The 23,939-nt window shown below is 38.7% G+C and overlaps 1 protein-coding gene and 1 long non-coding RNA gene across 4 annotated transcripts in view; one reads left to right on the top strand and one right to left on the bottom strand.

The window, feature by feature from the left end:
- LOC106948087 (IQ motif and SEC7 domain-containing protein 1-like) overlaps nucleotides 1-18,263 on the bottom strand; it is a 133,488-nt gene extending 115,225 nt beyond the window's left edge. For all 3 annotated transcript variants that reach the window (XM_015033552.1, XM_015033559.1, XM_015033558.1), the window contains exon 1: nucleotides 17,901-18,263. In XM_015033552.1, coding sequence (XP_014889038.1) covers nucleotides 17,901-18,160 — 260 coding nt within the window. In that variant the 5' untranslated portion in view covers nucleotides 18,161-18,263. The remainder of the gene's footprint in view (nucleotides 1-17,900) is intronic.
- Nucleotides 18,201-20,971, top strand: LOC106948091 (uncharacterized). The gene is made up of 2 exons (XR_001425106.1): nucleotides 18,201-18,289; nucleotides 20,158-20,971. It is a non-coding gene; the product is annotated as an uncharacterized LOC106948091 (long non-coding RNA).
- The last annotated feature ends 2,968 nt before the right edge of the window (nucleotides 20,972-23,939 follow it).

The raw sequence follows: 23,939 nt of genomic DNA, 5'->3' as shown, positions 1-23,939 counted from the left end.
TTTTGAATCCAAAAATATGACAAAAAAAAAAACAAGAATCATCACCCTCTAAAGTTAAGGAGCAAGAATATTTGAGAGCTTTCCAACATATGCACACCTGCTAATCAAGAGAAAATATTAAACTGGCTCAGAACACAGATTAACACCAGACACTGTCTGATTGTGAAACATTGACAGGCCATATAAAAAAATAAAAGAGAAAACACCAGAAGAGCTCCATATGTTTGTCACAATGTCTGGGTTACATAAAGATGCAGACAGCTTCAACTGTGATTGAACATGTGATGATATGACATCAGAGCTAATGAGGTTGTCTGTGAAAACCACAAAAATGACAAAAGATGATTTCTTGGGTAATTCCAAATAAATATTCTCCTTTCTGTGAACAAACAAAACGAAACAAAAAAAAAAAAAAAAAAAAAAAAAAAAAAAAAAAAAAAAAAAAGTCTATTGTCATCCTTTTGCTGTGAAAAAATGACCATCATTTAGTGACGGCAAGTAATCTACTGACGTCTGGAGTCAGGCTATTATTTGGACCTGACTGGCCCTGACCAGTGACTGACTGATCGAAAAAATCAAACAACCAAAATTTTCCTGATCAATCAACAAAGCATATCTAAAACTCTACAACATGGGCAACACTCTTTGATGTGGAAGTTGCTACTTTCGGTAAGACTCTCAGTCAATTTGGGTATCAGTAAAACTTCACGACAAACCATTTCATACAAAAGCATTCTGTCTAGTTATTGTAGACTTGGAATTCGCCATAAATCCCTGATCAGAGCATCACTTTTAGTAAATAAAGATGCCAACTAAATGTGTCTTCAGCTTTTAAAATTCAATGAAAAAAGCAAGAGAAAGACATAGAAAGAGAGGGGAGAAAAAAAGACTGCAGTAACAATGAGATGAGTTTATTTAGCCTTGAAATGAAGGGACCTGATTGGTGTCCAGGCAACCGAGAATGATCATGAAATAAACTGAACTTGTTCATATTTAGAGAGGAGATAAAGATTGCGTCAAATGTTTTATGCAAAGTAATTTAGAAAATGAAAAAAAGCATTATGAACAGAAATATTATATTTTTCTACAAGCAAAAACAATGCTTTTCTATTTCTACTTTTAACTTAAAAATACATAGGTATATTGGCATATGTATCTCCAAACTCATCCAAAACTGTGCTTAATAAACCACAAGGTTATCATTAATGTTACCCAAAGTTGTTGGGGTTTTTTTCCCTTCAGCAGCAACTGTGAAATATTATGTGCTGTCCCTTGTAAACTCCTCGCTGACAGAATAAAAACATAATGAATCACAACAATGCCACGAAATGATCAATGAACCTGCAAACAAATTCAGCAGCTCATTAATGTTGGTAGGTTGCTGCAGAGCTTCATCATGTCTCACATTTCAGCCCATTTATTGTCAATATTTCAAAAGATCCATTTTTGACCGCAGTCATGATATAGTGTACAGCATTTTACTCATAAAGAGGAGTTTGCTCCCCCCGGATGCGTGGTTGTGGGGGAGTGGATGCGTTATAGCAACACTGTCTCAGTGAAGTACTTGTATCACAGGTATTTACTCCACATTCTTGACTCTGACATATATCTATATCATTCATGTTTTCTGCAGAAATCAGCAGCACAAACATGCGGAAGAGCGCTCCTCTGTGGAGGTTTGCTTCTCGTATTATGTGCTGCATCTGGATGGAGTTACTGGTGCGTGACCCTCAATAGCTGTCTGGCCCAGAAAAATGAGGGAGGCAATCTGTCGCAAACACATACATACACACACGCGCGCGCACACACCGCTACAAAACTCTGGAAACTGTTCCAAATAGTTCGCCCACTTTCTTCACCTGCGTTGATTTCTCATTATTTACTCTGACACTGCACTACCAGCCAATACATTATCTAGATAAATGTCAAGCAGTGTGAGATGGAGGGACTGAGCCCCAAAGAATTGACGTACTGACCCGGTGACATGTCATTTAAATTGAAGTCAAGACACATTAATCTCATTTCTGCCCAAAAAACATGAATATATTGTATTGATTTGACTGCCACAATTTGAAGTAAAGTCTTTGTATTATCAATTACCTTGATGGAAATATGTCCCCTTGTGATTGAAAAAAACATTTTTTTTTTTATGTTTGCGAGTCTTCTCTGATCCTTTTTTAAATGTGTCATAAATTTAGAATGCAAGACGATTCCCACTTTTGATCCAACCGTATGCATCAGCAAAATAAAGCATAAAAAGTGATAAATATTGTGGGTTTCCTAGAAAGTACCCTCTACTTTGTTAGTTTTGTCTTACAAATCAAGCTTCAAGTCAAATTTCCCATTCCTGCTTCTAGTCGTCCTTAAAGCTGCATTTAAAGGTGCATTTTCTTTCAATAACAACTGCACTAAAAGCCCCCGAAAGGAAACTGCTGGAGGTTTCTCTCTGTTAAAGTGGCTGAGAATGAGGAATTGCCGTCTAGTTGTAATCATTTGTAAATTAGAGAAACTTGGTCATTGCAAATTCAATACTTGGTACTTCCAAAAAAATAAAAAAATAAAAATAAATTTGTTGTTTAAAGCTAGAAATCAATGTGGCACTCATGTCCACATTTATGTAAACGTGTGGTTAAACTTCTTTTTGACATATTTGACATTGACATGTTCATCCTAATGCAAAAAACTATGTTCTAACTTGAGGCAGCACCACATAGGGAACCATCTGAAAAGTGTTTCAGAATAGAAAATGTTAACTGAAACCAAAACCATGAAACCAATTACAAGAAATAGCAGTCCTTTTTTTTTTTTTTTTTTTTTTTTTTTTTTTTTTGAGGCACTTACTACTTTATAGTACGGTAACATATGAGCACAAAATTCTCAAATCCCCTCAAAGAAGGTCTCACTCTCACACATCGGCCAGACGACTTCTGAAGTACTGCTACTGTTTTTTTTTTGTTATCATCGTACAATTAATTGATTTACCCTCCATTTATTTAAAACAAACTACTTCTGCTTCATAGAAGAAAGCACTGGAACAGGTTAATAAGCTCTGACTTTTACATTTCGGTTCCCTTAAAGTATTTGTTCTCGATGAAAAACTGGCTGACCTTTATCCCACCTTAATTTGAGAAACTGCTAAACAGCGGACCTGACACATGGAGCCAGATCTACCAGGAGATCTCACTTTTATTCTGGATGCATTCCTGAAAATATTGCTTGGATTTAAACAAGCCCTAAGCGTTTTTTTTTTTTTTTTTTTTTTTTTTTTACAAAGTCCAGGGTTAATAAAAAAAAAAAAAAAGGAGAAAATAAGTACACACCAGCAGGCCGAGTGGAAACAAATTACAGCCCAGAAGGAATGACTGAAAACCAATGCAAACCAGCAAGTCACTCTGATATTCGTCGGCTGCGTCTGACACAAGTCAGAAACCGAAACTACAGTAGCTGCACTGTGTGTGTCTAAATTAACTTGTTTACATGTACTAACTACTTCTCACTAAAATTTCAACCCAAACATTGTGTGGTGTAAGAAGAGGAAGTCTGTGTTGACATATTTCCCTGATGACTAAGAAGATGTGTGAGCAGCAGATCCGCATCTGTGTTTAGCTGTTGACTCAGCCTCCACCTCGTCAGCTATACACACACACACCCACACGCACACGCACACACACACACACCCCGCATGCACACACTCCTGCTTGGCAGAAAACTAGTGGCAGCCTTTCAAATGGCTCTCCACAGGTACTACGCAACAAATTGCCTTCGATTCGGCTGCTGCATCAGCTGGTTTTGACAGCTGAGAGCTGGATAATTGGTTCAACTGTGAAGAAATAAAGAATGAACAAGCCAACCTCACTGTGGCCTCCTGGCCCCTTCAAGTGTGATGTTTTAGTGTTGATTACAGCGTGGAATAATGAAACGGTGTGGAATGAGTACGGCGGGGCTTTACCAGGCTTAAGTAAAACCAGTCGTGGAGTGCATCAACATCAAGAAAGGCTAGTTTCTTGCAAAGATTCCTCTCATAATTAACACAATTTTAGAAAAAACCCAAACTATTAATTTTAGAACATTTCTTCAGTAAAGAAAACAATTTAGTTTTTAAAAACCCCAGTTGCATAATTGTTCAAATTCCTAAACATAATTTTAAATAAGTGTAACTAGTATCTTGTTGTGGTCCATAAGTATCTGTTTACATGTTGTAAGTTTTGGAAATTGTTTTTTTTTTTTCTTTTGCGACAGTGTCCTGCTCACTGAGTTGTGTCAAAATAAATACGTGAGCAGTGTTTGAATAAAAATGGGGCTCCATGTCATGTCATGTTTACCAGGGGGATCCTGGGGGTCATAAAGTGTCTTCTAAAAGTTGTTTTGGATCAAAGCCAGAAAAAAAGCTCTTTCCTGCTAAAACCAAGTTCATTCATCAAACCTGCAAGAAATGGCAACTTGCAAAAATCTACTGCAAAAGTTCAAACCTTTTCAAAATGCCAAAAGCTAAGCCTAGTTTTAAAGCCAGAGTTTTAGACACCCACTACTAGCAATGACAGGAATCACTGGACTATGGGTTGAATAGCAGATAAACATCTGTTCTACTGCAAAATTGCACTGATGTAGTTCAGCTGGCTACAACTGAAGCCATCCAGCAGCTGGATCAATCAAACAGAATATGATTGAGGCAGAAAAGATTCTGTCATTTCTGACATCTCCCTTTTTTCAAGTAGGAAAGCAAATAGAATCACAATAATCAATGTTTATGCAAAATTATTAACAGCTGACCACAACAGTGTGGAGGAGCAGCATCCATGCTCGAAGCTAAGCAAAACGCCAACCGCTCTGGCACGTTCTCTAACTTTTTACTAAAAGGACTTTAAACGGTAAGGACGATATGATGGGAAATTTTAGTGGTTCGGAACTTTTTCAAACCTTGAAACACCTAAATGGCAGTGACCAGCTACTGTCTAGTAATGACCATTTCATAAGGAGCCTGTGAATGTGACAAGAAGTGACCTGCTGTGAGGTCTGCAGCTGGACTCTCAAAGATTTATCACCTCTGTCGCTCCCTCAGCCTAACTGCTTTAAAGTCCCGCTGCTGCTGGCTGGTAAGTTGGTCCAAGTCATATTTTCATTTTTACTACTGAGATTCAGGGCTGAGAACAAGGATGGCGTGTTCTTTCTGCAAGCAGAGACTGGCCAGCAGGCAAATGAGAGGGAATTTTGCAAAAAAAACAAAAAAAAAAATTAAGAACAGCAAGGCTTTTCCCACTAACGGCCATATAAAACGGTAATATCCCACCCCCTAGCTTGTAACCTAAGGAATGCTCTTTATGACTTAATTATGCTTCCCCTTAAGGCAAATGACATGCAGCATCAAAGTACACAAAGCATTTTTTTTAAACTCAACATTAAAGACTTGATTCAGGTAACAATGGGTCAGCAGTTGCTGGCTTTCTTCCAGCAGGACTGCTGCCACACCAAAATGCTCGGAGAGACATGGCCTCTCAGAGACCAAGGGAGCCTGCAGCGGATTTTGAGAGCAAGCCCCACGTCTTCGGCCATTGCCGAAGATTTATAGGTTAGACCGAATGCAAATCATTCTTGCGTAGACATTAATCTATCAAGAGTATTTCATTAGAAGGCATTTGCTGAAGAGAGGGAGAGCGTGTGCTCGTAAATTTTGTTTGGCACACTGATTGTTCAGCAGATCACTGGGTAAACGAGTGGACAGCACCAGCCACAAGAAAAGGCTTTCCCCATTATGCTATTATTTCCTGCTGAGGGGGCCTCAAGACACATGCTAACACCGTTACAGTGGCTCGGGGTGAACTGTTTATGAACTTGCCAATCTCCAGTACACAGGCTCCATCCAGGAGCTTAGTGAGGGCAGCTGAAGTTTCCTCGGGCAGCAAATTACAGTAAGGGAGCCAGTACACAGTGATTGTAACTAATAAAGGAGGCAATTATAAAGCCACCAGAGGTTTTAAGAAGATATATGCAAAGGCCAAAATCAACAACCTGAAACAGCCCTTACACAGAACTTTAATATATGGTGCCTATTTCATTAAACCACACTATTTGTATTTAAAGCTGTCCTGTGGTCATCTGCATTACAACCATGTCCCAGTATTACATATCTGCCCTGAATTTCTATAGGAAAACCCGCTGTTTTAGTTCAGTAAAACTCTCTTTCTGAGATTATAGCATAAATTGTTGATTACCAGCAAAGTAAGAGGCTGCCCCAGGTTTTCTGGATGTGTAAAGAAAGTTCTGCCAAATGGGGTATCACAACTCTGACAAACCTTACATTTCATACGGCACAGTGACATTCTGCAAGCAGTTACTAAAATGTTGCAACAATGACCTGACAACATTATTTAACCACAGTATGCAGACACTTCATCTGCTCTCATCAAGAGTAACTCACCACAGCAGGCCGAAGGCTTGCAGTGGCTCCAACTCACTGTAGTCCAACCTATTTTCTGGTAAATTGTGTTAATTGTTGCTGGTTGTTCAAAGCACAGAGTTTCCATCCCTGGATGGTGAGGTAATTATAAAGTATGCAAAACTGTCCTGATGAAAAAAGGCATTATAAATTTAGCCCGCTTCATCCAAAGACGTGCTTGAAATACATAAGCAACAAGCAACACACACTAACCCCTAACCTCTCACATAAAACAGAACTTGAGTCACAAATTCTACTGTATTTTTTCACATTTAGAATCATTAAAACATTCTTAGATGGCATGCACGGCAAAATAAACAACATAAAATAGACAACTAATGGCACACCAAGCTGACCTCTGGTTCTTCTAAAAGTACAATACTGTAAAGTCGATTATTTAAATTGACAACATTTGAAGCCTTTGTGTCCATTCGGAGCCCAGTAGGATATCCAATCTTAGTCAATTAAAGTTTCTTTAGCCATTTCTACACATAATTAATGGCTGCATTGATCTGGTGCAGCCAGAGTCAATCACAAACTGGACACTTCTCTATTGACGTTCTCATGCTTCATTCAGACATGCCTGTACAATTGATAGATGCTGCCACAGCGCATGGTATGTGTTATTTAGTGAGACAGGGAATCACATTAAGTTTGGTGACCTGACCTATGATGAACCTTATGAAATTTTAAATTGCTAAAACAACTTGAGGCATGCTAGCTGCAATAAGTTGCTCAACTGTCGCTATATCTAGGGAAATATGATTTAATCTCACTTGAGGAAACCATTGGTAGGTCTTGAAATAATTTCAACTTTTCATTTTTTTTACAAAAATTCTCCAAACAGATGCTGAGCAGCACCACTGGATGAAAAGAGCTGGGGAAGGGACCAGTTGAAGTAAATGACGTTTGATTAGACCAAAAGTAGATCTCCTGCTGCAAATTGAACATTTTCAATATTCACAAACGAATTGGAAGATGTTGCGCAACTATGCGGGAGGAAAATTTAGACAGCACAGTTATTTATTTATGAACACAAACAATTTGAGCAGCTGGACATGTTAAATTTCTCACTAGAGTAAACTAGTTAGGGATTAGAAATATTAGGATGCAGGTACGTTTTACTCCACATCGAACTAGAGATGGAGAATTAGACAACAATGAGCAATGCATAATTTCAGCGAGAAATTAAATAAAAAATAAATAAAAACGAATAAACCTAAAATCTGTTTGTTTTCCTTAGTGCCTGTGACATTCATGGAACCTATTCTAAGCAGACTTCAACTTCCTCCGAAACCTGAGTGAACAGAATAGCACTTAACATTATCCAACCTAGCATTTTTCTCCACAATCTTATTTCCAAACTATTTACAAAAGTAGACATGAGGTGAATCAAGAAACACCAAGGTTTAAAAATGCTATGATTTCAAATTCCCACAAGATTTCTGTCATGCTGCGCCTGCAGTTTGAAGCTATTTTAATAGAGTACAATAGAAAAAAAGGAGAGTGAACAGGGCTTTGTCCTGCTACATGGATCATAGAGCAGAGCTTCACTGTCTTTATCACATCAGTTGCTGTGTGCTGACAGTCAGCTGGCTGAAAAAACAACAACAACAACAACAAAAGGTGCTACACTCTATTTGGCTTCCAAGAAAAACATATTTTACTATTTCCAGTAGCAAAAAAGCACACACAATCATGATGTGGGCACTAAAGTAGGGACATGGATTACAATTATTAAAGTAACGTTCCTTTAACACTACAGTGAGCAAACTATGAGCTGTAGGGTGGCCTAATTAGACATCTAATCCTCAGCTTCTTATACTTGTGGTGCTCCGACAAGAACAAAATGACAAAGAGCAGTTTTATTCTGCAGAATAAGCTCTGGAAAAAACGCTATTAAACTTAGCAGCGGTTAATAAGGTGATATTTTAAATATAAAAAAATCTAATCGAAAATAATACTAAACTATGCAATGTATTATTTTTGCAACACTAAAACTAACTGTTGCTTTTTCATGTACAACAAAAGTAACAGATCATTTTACAATTTCTATTTGAGATATATTGTGGTTATTTCTACTGAACGTTATTGTAAAAGTTTAATGATTACATTCCAAAACAAAGCTAAATTTTGATTAATTTTACTGAATTTACATGTAAACTGTTGGCAACTTGTGCATCATACATGATAATGCCAATAATATTATGCACATATTAATAAAATAGGTTTAAAGGGGAAAAACTGTTTGAAAAAAACAATAAAAAAAGCAAAATAAGGTAAGATTAATTATTTTGTTTAGTTTTAAACCTGGGCCTGGTCAAACATCCCACTTTCAGAAATATGACTAAATAGATTTTTTGTTTTTTTACAGAAATGCTTCAAGCTAAATTGCATGAACAGCTGTCCAAGTTTTTGCTGAACTGAAAAGAGTACAGTAAAGACATTTTTGATAATAAAAAAAAATCACTATTTGCATAATTATGCAGCTGCTTGAATTCACCAAGAACATAAAAACTGCAGGGATACGGCATCAAAGCAATTTCAGTTTAATCACAGCTAAAAATATACTAGTGAACATAAACACCATAAAACGTTGTTTTACTGTATGTGCAGCCTGGCTTCACAAACCTGCAGAAACGAGAACGTGGCGGGAGACGTCTTTTCACACATCGAGGTCGAGATGAATTGACACCTCAAGAGCTTTGATGCACATTCATCAGCACTGAAACGCTCATTAGTGTGTTAACAGGACGGGTGCTGGAGTTGGTAAAGATTTCTCACGTCATTCATTAATAATTGATCTTTTAAGTCTAATTTTGGTTCTTTACTCACTCAGATTTATAAGAAATTTAAATGACTACTTAGATAAAAACAGCTTGAGAGATGACACCCTTTTTGATGCCTGATTTTCCTTCATTCTGTCAGGAAACAACGAGCATGCCTCTCTCTGTGCAACACAATATAAGCTGCCAAACCAGGCATTAAAGAGCTTCTAGTTTGAAGATCTGCATTCAAATACAGCTTTTCTGGAAACGACGTGTCAGCTGATTTCCATCCCCGGCTGAAGAAGTTATCTCTCCAGCGATCAGGTCAGCATCCCAAATATTGTTTACACTCGGTTGGCTATCTGGGCCTGGGACAAAGTTTGAATGCTAAACATGGACAGGCAGATGCACCAAGCAGTTAGGAGATAAGAAATGAAAGTGATTGCAGGGTCTATACCCCCGCATACCCCAGAGCAGGGTTAATATCGTGAGTGATGCACTCTGATTAAACCAGCAGCAACCTTTCATCAGAACCACTGTCAGCAGTGACTTTACACTGGATTTATACAGGGAAAGGAGACGCGCAGCTTTTAGATTAGTTTAGAAATAACAATCATTGGTATATATAAGAAAAGAAAATTAGACAGTCAGAAATGTAAATAGAGAATGGTGGCATGTTGTTTCTAACTTACCCAATATATTGCGCATTGTTTTCACATACCAGGTGCCAATCCCAAAAGACAGATCGATTTCCTTAATCTGTGCAGCCTCTGTGTACGCCCATAGAACTGGACTGACCATGTTATACAGGAGCTTGTTCTGCAGAATCCACAGATAAATCTGTTGACTTGGCAACACCAGCTCCGCGATATGTGGCGCATCCCATTTATGGCTCTCTGTCTTTTGTTTCTAAAAAAAGGGTCAAGGGAAGAAATACAGACACAACACGAAGGGAAAATAGCTTCCTATTTTAGGCCAACCCAAGATAGCAGCAAACACATTAATGGAGCAGCTCTCTGCTGAAGAAATACTCACTCACGTGTTTGGTTGTGCACCGTCTGTTTTCTTTCTCCCTTCCTTTATATTTCTCCGAACTTGAAAAGACTTTGAAACATCTTCATAAAAGCAAAGCTCACCTATTTCCACATAAACTATGAAAAAACAGGATGTGCTGTATTTGCAGTAGAGATCCAATAACAAAAAAGGAGAAAATTAAGATAAAAGCTGCACGTTGACATACAGTGCCATGAAAAAGTATTTGCTCCATTACAGATTTCTATTTTTGCTTTTGTAACTTTGTCACCCTAACATGTTTGAGATCAAACAAATGTTATTATCAGACACATGCAGTTTTGCAACGACAATTTCATTTACTAAAGGGGGGAAAAAATGGAGTAACTGGCTTCCCAAAATTACTCCAAGAGCAAATCAACATCACAGCCATGAAGTCACAAAATAATCCAAGAGTAACATCTAAAGTACTGCAGATTTAATTTGCCTTAGTTAGGAACAGTGATCAGGATTCAACAATAAAAAAAGAGACTGAGAAATGATGGTATTAATGGGAAAGCACCAAGACTTTTGGAAAATATCAACAAGACAAAAGCAGACCTTTCTGAAAGATGTGAAAAGACTGAAGTGTGATCGTCTGGAGTTGCTTTGGACAAGTCAACATAATTGCCATGGATTCCTCTCACTACCTTAATACCTTAAAGAAGAATCCCCACCCGTAGGTTCATAACCTTTAGCTAAACTGCTCTTGGGTTACACATCCAACAAGACAGTGGTCCAAAGCAAATGAGTAAGTGAATGGCTAAAAAACCCTCCACTAAACGAAAGTTTGGGAGTGACCTAAACAAAGCCTAGATTTAAACTGGATTGAAATGGATTAGCATAGATGTATACATGCCATTTATATTGGTTATTTTACAAACCCAACAGAGTAACAGTGACGTAAAAACTAACACAAGTACTTGATGGCACTTGCTATCAAAGGGTGGCAGAAGCACTTGCCATTACTTTCACATAGGGCCAGGGCAGTTTGGTTAGCTATTTTCATTCAATTAATAGTTAAAATCTCACATAAAAATAACTTTCTGTATCCACTCAGATTATCTATGTCTGGTATTAACATTTCTTTCATGGCCTGAAAAACTGCAAGAGTGACAAAAATGAAGAAAACTTTTAAACTGCACTCCATGTCCACCAAGGCCTTGAGCCTCTGCATTTCTTTGACAACTCCATTACTGTTCTACCTTTTCAATGTGCACAGGGAAAATACTTCACCAAACTGAACGCTGTCCAATTTACAGCTAGAAACTGAGTTAGTGTACACAAGCCTGGAAGTTTGGAGGTGAAATAACACAGTCCCTAACTCAGCTACCCCATGTGCATGTCTTGTTTAGGGCCATTAGCTTTTACACTTCGTTTCAAGTTCACCTCAAAAGCTGATTCAGCAGTTTCCGGCATTAAAGAAGAAGACTGTAGCGTGTACTGATATCTACAGACACATCTGCAAACCACAAAATAGCCCCTGTGATTTCTGGCAGTGCCATACCAGCTGTAAAAAGTAAACAGCAGAAGAGGAACTGCTTGTTCTTTTTACACAATATAGGATAAGTGTATCACAATGACCATAGCTGCGTTTGTTAGATACACACCGATTTAGACAACAATAACCACAAATGTTATTTAGCGCAACTTTGGGTTATTTATATCAAGTTAGCTACATGTAATCTACTAAAAACACAAAAGCAACTTCTCATACAACATTTTTTATTTTTCTCCCTCACCCCCTATTTGGTAATCGACCAATCATTAGCGGTTGAGAGTCTCATGCTCTGCACACTTGCAAAGACATGCCTCTCTCTGAGCTGCTGTAAGATCTGGTCAATTATCCAAGTGCTATCAGTGATATCCAGCTTTCAGTGGTTAATCAAGCAATGTGGAACCAGGTCTGAGCCAATCGCAGTGTGTTTCTACTGTAAATCTGCCGGTCATCGCTACATCGCACACTCAACATAAGTCAAGTGGAACAGGGGGCAGCTGACAAACGATCTGCATGATACTGCATGCATTTATTCAACATTATGATCACTTCATTGCCACAAACTTTGCATAGCAACAATGAAGATTTTGGAGCAGCAGTGCAAGTTGCTATGTGAATGCCACAGAATCTTCTGACATGGACAAAATGTATGTGGAGCACCACTGCATCAGTGTTTCAAAAACTTGGTCCTCAAAGCATTATCCTGCATGTTTTAGATGTTTCCTTGCACACACCTGGTTCAGATAATTGCAGATCAACAAAAGCTTGTTAATTGGCCATCAATTGCAATCATGCATGTTAAAGCAGGGCAGTGTGCCTTCAGGACCAGAGTTAGAAAACATTGTGCTACAATACAGGTGCCTAAAAAGGTTATGTCTACACGTCATTTATTCACCCGGGGAATTTCCATATACACCATAGAAGATAGGCATTAGAAAGTGTACTGGGGTATTTGTATAAACTATGAATGCACTGATTAAACAATTTGGGCAGATACTGATGTCTGATTTTAACACCACTGCTGTGCCGATTTCCTGACATTACACATAATATATATATTTCCCTATTCTTTCAACACCATGTAAAAACTACCACACCGCCTTCATTGCTTCTCTGCTTCTGATATTTGTTCTAACGAATACCAAATGACTAACACCGTCTTCCTGAAACACAAGCAGGAACAAAATAGAAATAAACATTAGTTGTTCATATCAGCTCAACTTTACTTATCGGACAAATACCAATATGTTAAAAAATGGCATCAGCTGATACTGATACTGATGTTGATACTGATATATTGTGCATCAAAGAGCGCTCTGAAAGCAAATGAATGCAAATTTCTTAAAATTAATTTAAGATTTCTCTACATGCATTTTCATCCTCTCATCCTCTGGGGTTACTGCAGAACTACACCATTCTGATGCTTATACAACAAGGTGAATGATGGATTAACAGTTCCAGCACTTCACTGTTTGTACAGATTAAACCAAATTGACTGAGATTTAGGTTGAGTACTTGAGAAATTCTGCAAATTTGTTCAAATATTCAAATATATTCAAATATTCGAAAGCTCTTAAGAGGTCAACGTACAATAATATCTTTTCCTTTTTATTTGACACAAGACAGAAAAAAAAATTATAGTAAAAGAAGCATATTTTTCTTCAAGAGAAGACTTTTTGTTCATACAGACAAATGACCCAGGAAAAGGATATTTATTTAACTGGAGGAAAACCTACTCGCTTCTCTCATCCAGTTCCTGTAAGGCACAGCAATGACAGCTACCATACAGTGAACAAGAAAAACGAAACTCTTTACACCACAAACAGCTTTGTCTACATTCTTGGCATACTGTTGAAAAGACACTTCAGTGTGTAATGTCATGAGAAGCCAGATATGCTTTGTCTTCACCAACCTGCATAGTATTCATTTTAGAGGAAATAAAGGCAACGCCATGGTCTGAAGTGTGTCCCTTCAAACATCTGCTGTTTGAAGATAGTGTTGATTTTCAGACACATGATCCTTCATTTGCTCTGGAGTGTTTATTCAGTTGGTAATGTGGCCAAAATATGTGTGAACATTCACACACTCAAATCCATTTTGGCTCAAAGCAAAAGAGGCAGCATTCACCGCCTCAGAAAGAATAACATTCTTAACACCAAAATAACTCACACTAATGATAAATGTCATATATGCAATTTTTTTTTTTTTTTTTTTTTTAACTCGGTCAACTTGTACTGCCTTTAAACAAAAGCTCCTGGCAGTAAAAGAGATGTAGAGAGATGTATAAAGCTAAGATTTTGGGGTGTTTTCAATGTTTTTTTGATAAAACACAGAACTTGAATAGTTGTATGCCTTTTGGCGCTTCTGATGCTGCTCCATACTCACTTTGAAAGTATGTAGAGAAAGTCAGATACAGAGAACACTTTCAGCATGGACCTTCCTGGAAAACCCTGAAGGTAAACAAAGAACTAAGGAAAAGATATCTTTGCTTCCATTGCTATTCACTAGTGACTAAACAGTTTCATTTGAAAGAAGTGACTACAGTAAGTTCACAGTATACACCGTATTTCATATATATATATATATATATATATATATATATATATATATATGTATATATATACACACACACACACACTAATACAAAAAAGTAGGGTCGAAAAAGTAGGCATGGTAATAACTTTTTGACACTAATAAAAAACCTAGAAAGTGTGGAGTTTCAAACTGGATTATGTTATAAACATGACCCCAAACTTCAAACCTCTAATTGGAGCACTATTCAATTCATGATTCAAAGAGAAAGAGTCTGGCACAAATGTAAAGCTACCAACAACAAAACAGACAGGCAGAGCAAACACAGAATTTGTCAGAAAAAACCCTAATGGGTCATGGGAACTTTGGAGGAGCTACAGAGATCCACCACTCAGGTGGGAGATTTCTATCGACATGGAAAGTATCAATCATGCACTTCCCAAAACCAAAATGAAAGCGAGTCAAGAAAAAAGTTATTTCAAGAAAACTGCGTGAGGTCCAGTTTACAGTTTTCACAAACCGTTAATGGGACGCAGTAAACTTACGAGAAAATGTGACCTGGTCAGGTCCAACTGAAATTAAGCCTTTTGGCCTGCATGTATATATGTGGCAGAAAACATAGACTGAACACATCTTGAAAACACAATAGGATGATGTCAGATTCATGCTGTAGGGATTTCTTTCTTCAGTACGGCTGATTAGAGTTGATTGGAAGATGGATAAACCTAACTGAAAACCAACCCAGGAGAAAACCTTTTACAGAATTCCAATAGACTTTAGACCTCAACATTCACCTCCCAGCAGGAAAGCAATACTAAACATTTGATCCGAGCAACAAAAAGGTTTAGGTCAAAGGCTGCTTATGTTTTAGAAGTCAAGATCTAAATCCATCTGAAAACCTGTGTCAATAAATTGTACCTTCACACATCTCTCCACATCTCTTTTACTACCGAGGCATTTTGGGAATCCTGCATGCTAACAGAAATGCCTGAGATGCTTACATGTGCTCTCCAGTGTTCAGATGTACAAACCTGCTGGAAACGTACTCCCAAGTATCGCAGCTGTGTTTGCAGTTTAAGAAGTTTCTACAGAGTATGGAAATATTGGACTGAAAACCAATACACACGGTGCACCTTTCAAATTGTTGTTTGTAAAATAATATGAGAAGCAACTCCCTTCTTTTTCTTCACAGTTATCTACTACTTTGTGTTGGTTTATCACATTGAACTCCAATAATATATAATATGTTTATGGTAGAAAAAAAAATTATTATACACAGAGTAATCAAATTTAAACTGGATAATTATCTTTTTTTAAAAAAAAAAAACTCAATTTAAATGTACACAATATATGTGTAAATTTCACATTTACTGTGAGGAAATGTGAAATGTTTAAGAGCTACGCGTACTTTTGCAAGGCACAGTGAGTACATATTAGAAATTGTAAAGTTGCATATCTCTGGTGTAAGCTTTGCTGAAGGCCTCTGTATCTTTTTAAATGGCTTTCCATAACTAACATTTTGAATAATTCATTCTCCATAAACCAAACAGCAGCTACATATCCATCAGGAGTTGCTGAGGTAAACAGATTTCTAAGTAAAATTCAACACTCAACAGCCACTGAGGCCTTAGAGGATCAGAGATGACAAAAGGCTGATTTTATGGAGAAGCCCCACAGAACGCTCCTTCATGACGCCGGAGCAAGATTTACAGATGGAAGTATGCTAAAGGTCAGCGGCCTAATCTCATGAGTCGGGTTTTATCAACCAGCAAAGACACACAGCCCCTGAGTCAAAAGTATTGATTTGCTGCCACTGATCCCCATGACATGGACATGTCCCCGGAGACAAAGGTCAGGCACAATCACATGATCCTGCAGGCTGTCAGGAGCTCAGTCAAATGTCTGCATGCCGAGGCATTTTGGGAATCCAGCTATCCGACAGTGAACTTTAACATGGGGAGGGTAATCCTGACGGTGCCCAACTATAAAGGTCTTTTGTAGAAACTACAGCCAGATGGCCGATGGGGTTACTGTATCTGCTCTCCTCTTCCTGAAGCTCAACCCACTGCCTTGCCTGAAGCATGGCTGCATAATCAATTAGTGTCCCTCTTTTTTGTTACATAATTTCACAGATACTAATGTGTTTATCCAGAACATTTAAAGACAATATCCAGTGCACTTTAAAAAACAAAAACAAATGTGCATTGAATATAAAAAAAAAAGCAGTTAAGTAGTGAAATAGACTGCCACTGATGTTTTTTGCATGGTATTCAAAAAGCCTTCAATGAAAAACAGCGTAATCGGCTTTGTGTGCATTTGACTTGATGACATCACAAGAGGCACACGAAATACATTGATCTGCTGATATTGGTGAACATATGGCAGCTTTTTATTAGTTTTGACATAAACTTTGAAGCAATTGGGCTGCCAGAGGTTCAGCTTGGTGTATTTGGGCCAGAGTTTGACTCTGATAACCCCAAAGGTGATAAAGTTAGCTTATCGTCAGTGCCATGCTGATAAAGTATTTTAGGAATGCATTTGAGCATATCTAATTCAAAATCTAAAATGCAGTGATCAAACCTAAACTGGATAATTATCTATTTAAAAAGCAGTTTAAGATCAATTTTTTAGTTTGTGAAAATAAAAATGAAATTTTGTCAGTAGGATGACATCAGTAAATACTAGCTTCCATGAAATATTGCTGTAATGAAACTAATATCATGAGCTGGACGGATTGTTAAACTCCTGTCTATAACGTGGCTTGAATGGTCCCAGAGGATCTTGGGTAATTAAATTTGACCATTCCAGACTGCTCTGGTCATCCTCAAACCTCCTCTATGTGCTTCATCTATGCCAAATTTCCCTTCAATGCAGGTGTTCTCAAATATTGCTTAAACATTTTTGCAGCAGCCAAATATAATTTAAGTAGATGCTTTAGAAAGAGGAATTTGAATACAAAAATACAAATTAACACAAAAAAGGGACACCTTATGTTAAAAGGCGTGTTTACCTGGAAGCTTTTTTAATTATTATTTTTTTGTGGATGATTTATCACTAAACAGCGAAACAAATATGTTTCGGTCGCAGCAAAGTGAGTTTCACTGAAAAGTATGGCAACTTTAGCAGCAGAAATTATTGAATATGATTGTGACGAAGGGGGAAATATTTGAATAGATGATCAGGGGGGGAAAAAAAGAAACAAACATTACCGACCACAGTCGCATAACTGACATGCCATCTTAATTTGCTTATCTGCTGTGATATGTCGGTCAGACAAAATGCAGCTCTGTGTTTTAAAACGTGCGGTTGCTACTATATGCCCATCCTAACACAGAGATGGATGGCTTGTGGTTGCTATGGCCAGGATTTTCTCACACGCATTTCCATGGCTCTTTACAACCCAACTACAGCAATTTTCTGCTTTTCTGTGTAATTGAGCGACCCATTTTTAAGCAGCAGACACCGCCAAACCCAGAATGAACTGCTGATCAGAGCGTGGCAGTCTGTCATTGGGGACATTTCCCAACTTTAATGAGTATGCTGTTAAGCGGGGGCTATTTAACTTTGATATTTATTTATTTATTTATTTATTAAGGGTTGATTAGATGTCATCTCTTACTTGTCGTGAGTGACATGCTCCTTGATGGCTCCCAGTGTGACCAGGCTGCTGGTGCCCTGCAGCAGCCTGCAGGTTGCCAGGTGCCGCTGGTACTGCTCCTTCAGGCAGGCGTTTTCCGCGCACAAGTCGGACACTTGCTGCTCCAGCTCCTCTATCCTCCCTCTCTGCCTTTCCAGCAGCCCCTGTTGGGTCTCGATGATCTTGTTAAGCTCCTTCAGATATTCCGCAGCCCTGGTAGGGTTCTCGGTCGGACAATCCATGTCGCCCCCCTGACTCCTGTCTATTTCTTTTCGCCGAGATTTCCCCCCAGAAGAAGCCGTGAGGGGGGGTTGAGGGGGGGAGAAAGAGACAGCTGTTTGGTCCTGGCTGGGTTTAGGCGGAACAATTCGGTAGGTCGAGCCTTTTACGCCTCGTCATTGCTTTTTTTTCTCTCTCTCTCTCTCTCTCTCTGTCTCTCTCTCTCTAAGTCTATTAGTTTAAAAAGAAGAAAACCAGAAATGCTCCCAGCAGACGCGTGTCCAAGTCGCCACGAAGCTCCGCGCGTGTAAATGCTGGGAATGTCAGCGGATGCTAACATATGAGGGAGGCAGACTTCATGCTGAGGAACACAGCTGACTGTCCGCTCACATATGTCTGACTGTTCCCCCTGTTGGCAGCGCGCTGTGACATTTCTCCGCTCGCTCCATGCTGCTCCCGTGACTTTTCGTAAACAGACGCTGGCCGTGCATGTGTGGGCGGGGCTTCCAAGTTTTATGAATCTGCAGGTCTCCGTGCGGCGGTCAAGGTGCTGCTGCGACGTTGCAGATTTGAACACAAGTGTGACTGCACCGAGTTCTGGTTCGTCCTCCAAAACGCACCAGATAGGGGAATGGTTCAATGTAACTTTTGCTGCATTGATCAGCTCTCTCTGGGTTTAATGTTGCAGCGCAGCCTGGTAAGCGCAGAGTGGCTCTCTGCTCTCCCTCAGAGCTGTTTACGACCACAAAGCAGAGCACTGTGTGCCTTCTAGTAAAAAAAATAGCTGCAACGTAGAGAGAGTTTGGTATGGCCTACATATGTTTTTTATAAGCTGCCCAAGTGCAATTTAGGACAGCCCAGGTGATGATGTCATTAGTTTTTAGTTCTCTAATGTTCATTCAAAGCCTTTTACACGAAGGCACACGCTGCTTCCTTGTGTGACATGGAAAAATAGAAAGCCAGTCACAATATCAGGAAGATCATTGTAATATGTATGTAAATATCTTGCTTAAGTATTATCTTTACATCCTCCCTCCTGTTGGTGGGAATGGCACATCAGGCAGTGAAAGCCCCTAGGTATTAGAAGTGGTAACAATGAACAAGTGCAAGGATTTGAGGGAGTTTGGTTAACGCTGGCTGAATGTCAGGATCAGAGCATTTTCAAACCTGCACGTCCTGCGGGGTGTTCCCAGCCTGCAGTGTTCAGCATCTATCAGAGGTGTTCCAAGAAAGGAACAGGAACAGGTAGAGGGGTCAGGAAAAGGCTTCTGGACGCACAAGGGGGAGTGAAGGCTGCCTATATTGTTGCCCAAATTAGTGAAGAAGTTAGTGCTGGATGTAATAGAAAGAAGAAATACAGAGTATCTCCTTTTATTGCATGTGACCATATATCTGTGGACTATTCATTTTGCCCATTTTAACCCCTACAGACTCAACATCAAAATCAGGACCACACAGCGTTGGAAAAACTGGGCTTAGATTCATGAATTACTCCCCCCCCGCCCCCCGCATTTTATTGTTTTTGATGACCAGATGGGAACCACATTGACCTAGCTTGTACTTTGGGAAGACTGTAAGCTGGCAGAGGTAGTGTGATGATTTTGACAGAGTTCTTCTGGAAAAACGTTGATTCTCCTGTTACCTGAACACGTGTTTGAGCTTTCAGTGGCCTGAGTTTTTATTTGTGGTTTTGCAAATAAAATAAGTGACTCATAAATTTGAAACTGTGGTTTTTGAACTGTTTCTTTTCAGAGCTGATTAAAGAAGTTCAATTTTGTTCAGGATAAGCGCTTGTATTTTTTTTAACTGTACAGTAAAAAGAAAAAAAAAATCAGTGAAATGTTCCTTGTTTAGTTATTAACTAAAGTTTAGAGTTATCAACCACCGTTGCACAGCTTCATTTTCTCACTATGCAAAACAACAGAAGGCCCCAGATTCCCATTCTGTGGATGCAAAATAAGCAACAGGAAACTCAGCTTGGGCCACAACTGACCAAACCTCTTATTCTCTTCTTTTGCAGCCCGTGAGGGAAGGGCTTCCAGGGCGCTGAACTACATCGCATGCATCAAAGCCCCTCACTGAGCACATCTGCATAAATGAGCGTAGAGCTGCAGATTCTGCACAAGCTGAGCTCAGTATGAGTTCCCGATCGGCAGCTCCGTCGAGCAAAGATCGATGTTTTCACTGGGTGGCCGTCGCTTCTCCGTCTGGCACTGGATGATCTCAGAGACTTCAGTGCAAAGTAACCAGAGTAGGGGTTGGGGGGGCGGTGGGGTACAACCAGTCAGCCCATTACACGCACCACCCCTGCAGAACGTGGTGTCACAGACATCTGTATAAGAGCTGAGAGGCAAATCAATAAAGAGTGCGAGCAAAGGTGGCTTACATTAGTGGCCCTGCTTAGTGCAACTCACAGGGGGAATATAGGAGCTTTAAAAATCCGTCACCAATGTCTTTATCTCTGGATCTTTGTGTTAAATTATCTTTCAGTAATAAAAAGTGAGAGAATAACTGCGAGGTGCGTTGTTCCATCATTGTTGGCCGGACTCTGTTCTCCTACTCTTCCACTTCCTCCTCTTACATGTAAACTTGTCACAATCCTACTTTGTGTTTAACTTTGTTTGCATCCAAAGTGACATAACATAGAAAACTTTGAATATATACTTTATCGTGTATAACTGATGCACTATTTGAATATTTAGGAAACAAAGATGAAGCCAAAATGGAAAACTGTTAGTAAAAAACAAACAGCACAACTAAGAGTCTGTAATCCTCTTGTGTGACGTATGTTTTCGAACTACAGCAGTCCGTATTATTTCCGTGTTGCATCTCGACATCTTCCTCTGCGTACTTGTCTTTTCTTGCTCCTCCTCGTCACTTTTTATCTCCCAAGCTCTGCCTAGAAAAACAAAGACACAATCCCACAGGAACTGAAGTTTAAATAGATTTCATAATTAGACTAAAAACTGATGTCATAAATAAGTTTATTTCATGTGGAATCAAATTCAGCCAAGCAGGCAGTTCAAGCACAAATGTGATTTATTTAGATGCTTTCTGTTTTTTGCTTCTTCTTTTGCTCACTGTATGTTCATAACTAGGTTACATCATTTTTATCATTACTGTAATCTGAGCTTTTGTTATGTTTTTGGGTTTCTTTTATTTGGTCTAACATGAGAAAGCCACAGTCTGACTGGAAAGGATGTCTCGTAGACAAAGCTGTCAAAAACAAAGTCTATCAGTCATAGTTACTGATGTTTGTAAAAAAAAATAAATAAATAAATAAAGGAAATGTTAGTAAAGGTGTTTCTTAGAAAGTGTCTCCATAAATATTCTCCCCTGCTGAGTCAGAGACTCACTGATTCAGCTTGTCGTCAGGAAGTTGAGATTATAGTTGATGATGTTGGATTCTGCTGCCATCAGTAAAAGAGACACAGCTTCTTCTTCCTCTGGCCTCACCAAATTAACCCAGGAAAGAAGATAATACATCCGTCCGCAGCGCCACCGCATATCAGCGAAAGCCAAAAGTGATTTCCCTGGCGGCTTTGCATTTATTTCGTCATGTGTTACATGTGTAGAGTTGAGGTCGTATAGGGCAGGAGAGTCGCATAATTTGAGGGAGTTCGATGGTGAATCTGAAGATTTTTCAGGGTGGAATGAAAATACGAGAAACACATTCAAAGAATTAAAGAAAGACATTTGGTTTGAAATTATCGTTGATCAAATAAAATTTGCTAAAATATGTAAACATACCAGCGTTAATAATTGGCTAAACATTGCTTAGCAAGTTGGATGCAAAGTACAAGCTTTTTCAAAGCATCAACAAGCTTTTGATTCTGCTCTTGCTGGACATGTTTCATATTTGTCCCCAGGAAAAACACATAGTTTCTTTTAATTGGTTCTTTGTTTGGCATAACTTGTGATTCTTTTGCGCCCGTTTTCACAAATTTTGCAAAAGGGTTCCTTCCTCAGGCCAGTTTTTATTCAACAGGAGGTTTGAATGACATTCTGTCATTAGAGGCCTGTTACTGAGAGTTTCCAGAACGAAGGCATAGTTGGAGGCAGTGTAAGCTTTTCACGGAGCACGTAGAGTGAAATAAATATACGTTTAGCTTGAAATAATAATAATAATAATAATAATAACAAAACGACCTGCTTTTTGATCAGACATTTCCAAATTATGTTTTTAATGTTTAACACATGAATCAGACAATGCTCAGGGCTGCAGCCTCGGATGCTCAGGATTAGTGATGCGGCATGCGACCAAACTTCCAGTCAACGGGGCTTATTTTATCAAAGCAACATACATCTGCTCTGAAGAGTAGCAATGAAAAACTTTGCTGCTCTAGTTCTCTCTCTGCTCTTATTTTCTTTTGATTCATTTTTCAAGGCCCTTTTGAAATGCTGCAGTTCCTGGCTTGGGCTGAAGTGAAAGTGGGAACGATGAGTGCTTTGTCCATGAAACTGGATGCTTCGTCTTTATGCCGTTTCACCTGAAGGCTGTGTTTATATGATCTGAGAAATCTGAGCTTTACTGTGGAGGGGGGGAGTGGCAGCAACAAAATGGGAACATGGCATGCAGATGAAGTAGGAGAAGCTATTAGCAGCGAATGTGAAGTGGTCCTGGGGGGGGAAGGGGTAAAAATACAGTAATGTTGTAAACAAAAAAATGGAATCTAATTTTTAGGCTATGAGAGCAAAGTGTTGATAATTTCACAATTACATTTTGCATGTCAAAAACTGAACCGTTTTACAGTACACAACAGGAAGAGAAGGGCAAAAACCACTAAAAACAAAAAGCTTACATTTTTAAAAACAACAACAGGGTAGCTTTAGTCGGTGAAATCAACAAACATTGAAATGCACAAAATTGCATCATAAACCATCTTTTACCAAAAAATACCAAAACTATGTTTTTTTTTTTTTTTAAAGCATAAACACAGAAAAGAGAATCAAAGGAATGCCACAATAACATAATATGAATTAATAATCCTGTGATTCTGACAATCTATTTCTGATCTAAGATTCCACCATTAGATCACATCTGTTACTATCAACTCTAAACTCAACCACAGTCAAGCAGCCATTTTAAAGTTTTGCCACAAATTTTCAGTTTGATTGTGGTCTGAAAGTTTGCTCTAATGAGTCCCTAAAATAGAAAAGCACCCCCCAAAGCATGATACTGCCAATACCACGTTTCAAAGTGAAGCGAGGAAGTTGTACTCGGAGTAAACGGTACACACGTTGTGTCACTTTTCCACAACACATATCTTCAAAGTTCAGTTCTGATCTCATCTTACAGAAGAATCTTTTTCTGATGAATCCTCTCCCTGTCTGCCCCATCAGAAGGGCAGCCATTGTGTTGGTAGTTTTTCATAATGACACATTTTTTCTGAGTTTCAGATGATGGGTTAAACAACGCTCCAGAAGATGTCCATAACCTGATATTTTATTGCCTAACCCTGTTTTAAACTTCTCCATATCTTCTCCATTCTTCTCCTCTTAGTCAGATGGTTTTTGAAGGCAACTGGCCGCACTGGATCTTTTGAAACCTTTCAGATTTGTAAAAAAAAAAAAAAAAAAAACATTTTTAACATTCATTCCCTTCATTCTGGATTACTTTGTGTTGGTTAGCCATGTGGAATCCAAAGGAAATACATCACAGCTTGTAGTTGTAAGAGGACAAAATGTAGAAAAGTCCCAAAGCATTGCACATGCAGCTGATAACGCCATCAAACCACACGGCTCAGCAGGTTCTACAGACATTTAATTTATAGCAACTTTTAAAAGTAGCAGAATTTGACT

This window comes from Poecilia latipinna, unplaced genomic scaffold (genome assembly GCF_001443285.1).
Source record: "Poecilia latipinna isolate Pla-1442-1.1 unplaced genomic scaffold, P_latipinna-1.0 Scaffold271, whole genome shotgun sequence".
Classification (NCBI taxonomy): domain Eukaryota; kingdom Metazoa; phylum Chordata; class Actinopteri; order Cyprinodontiformes; family Poeciliidae; genus Poecilia; species Poecilia latipinna.
Note: the sequence above shows the minus strand (reverse complement) of the source record. Positions and strands in the feature narration are given on the sequence as shown.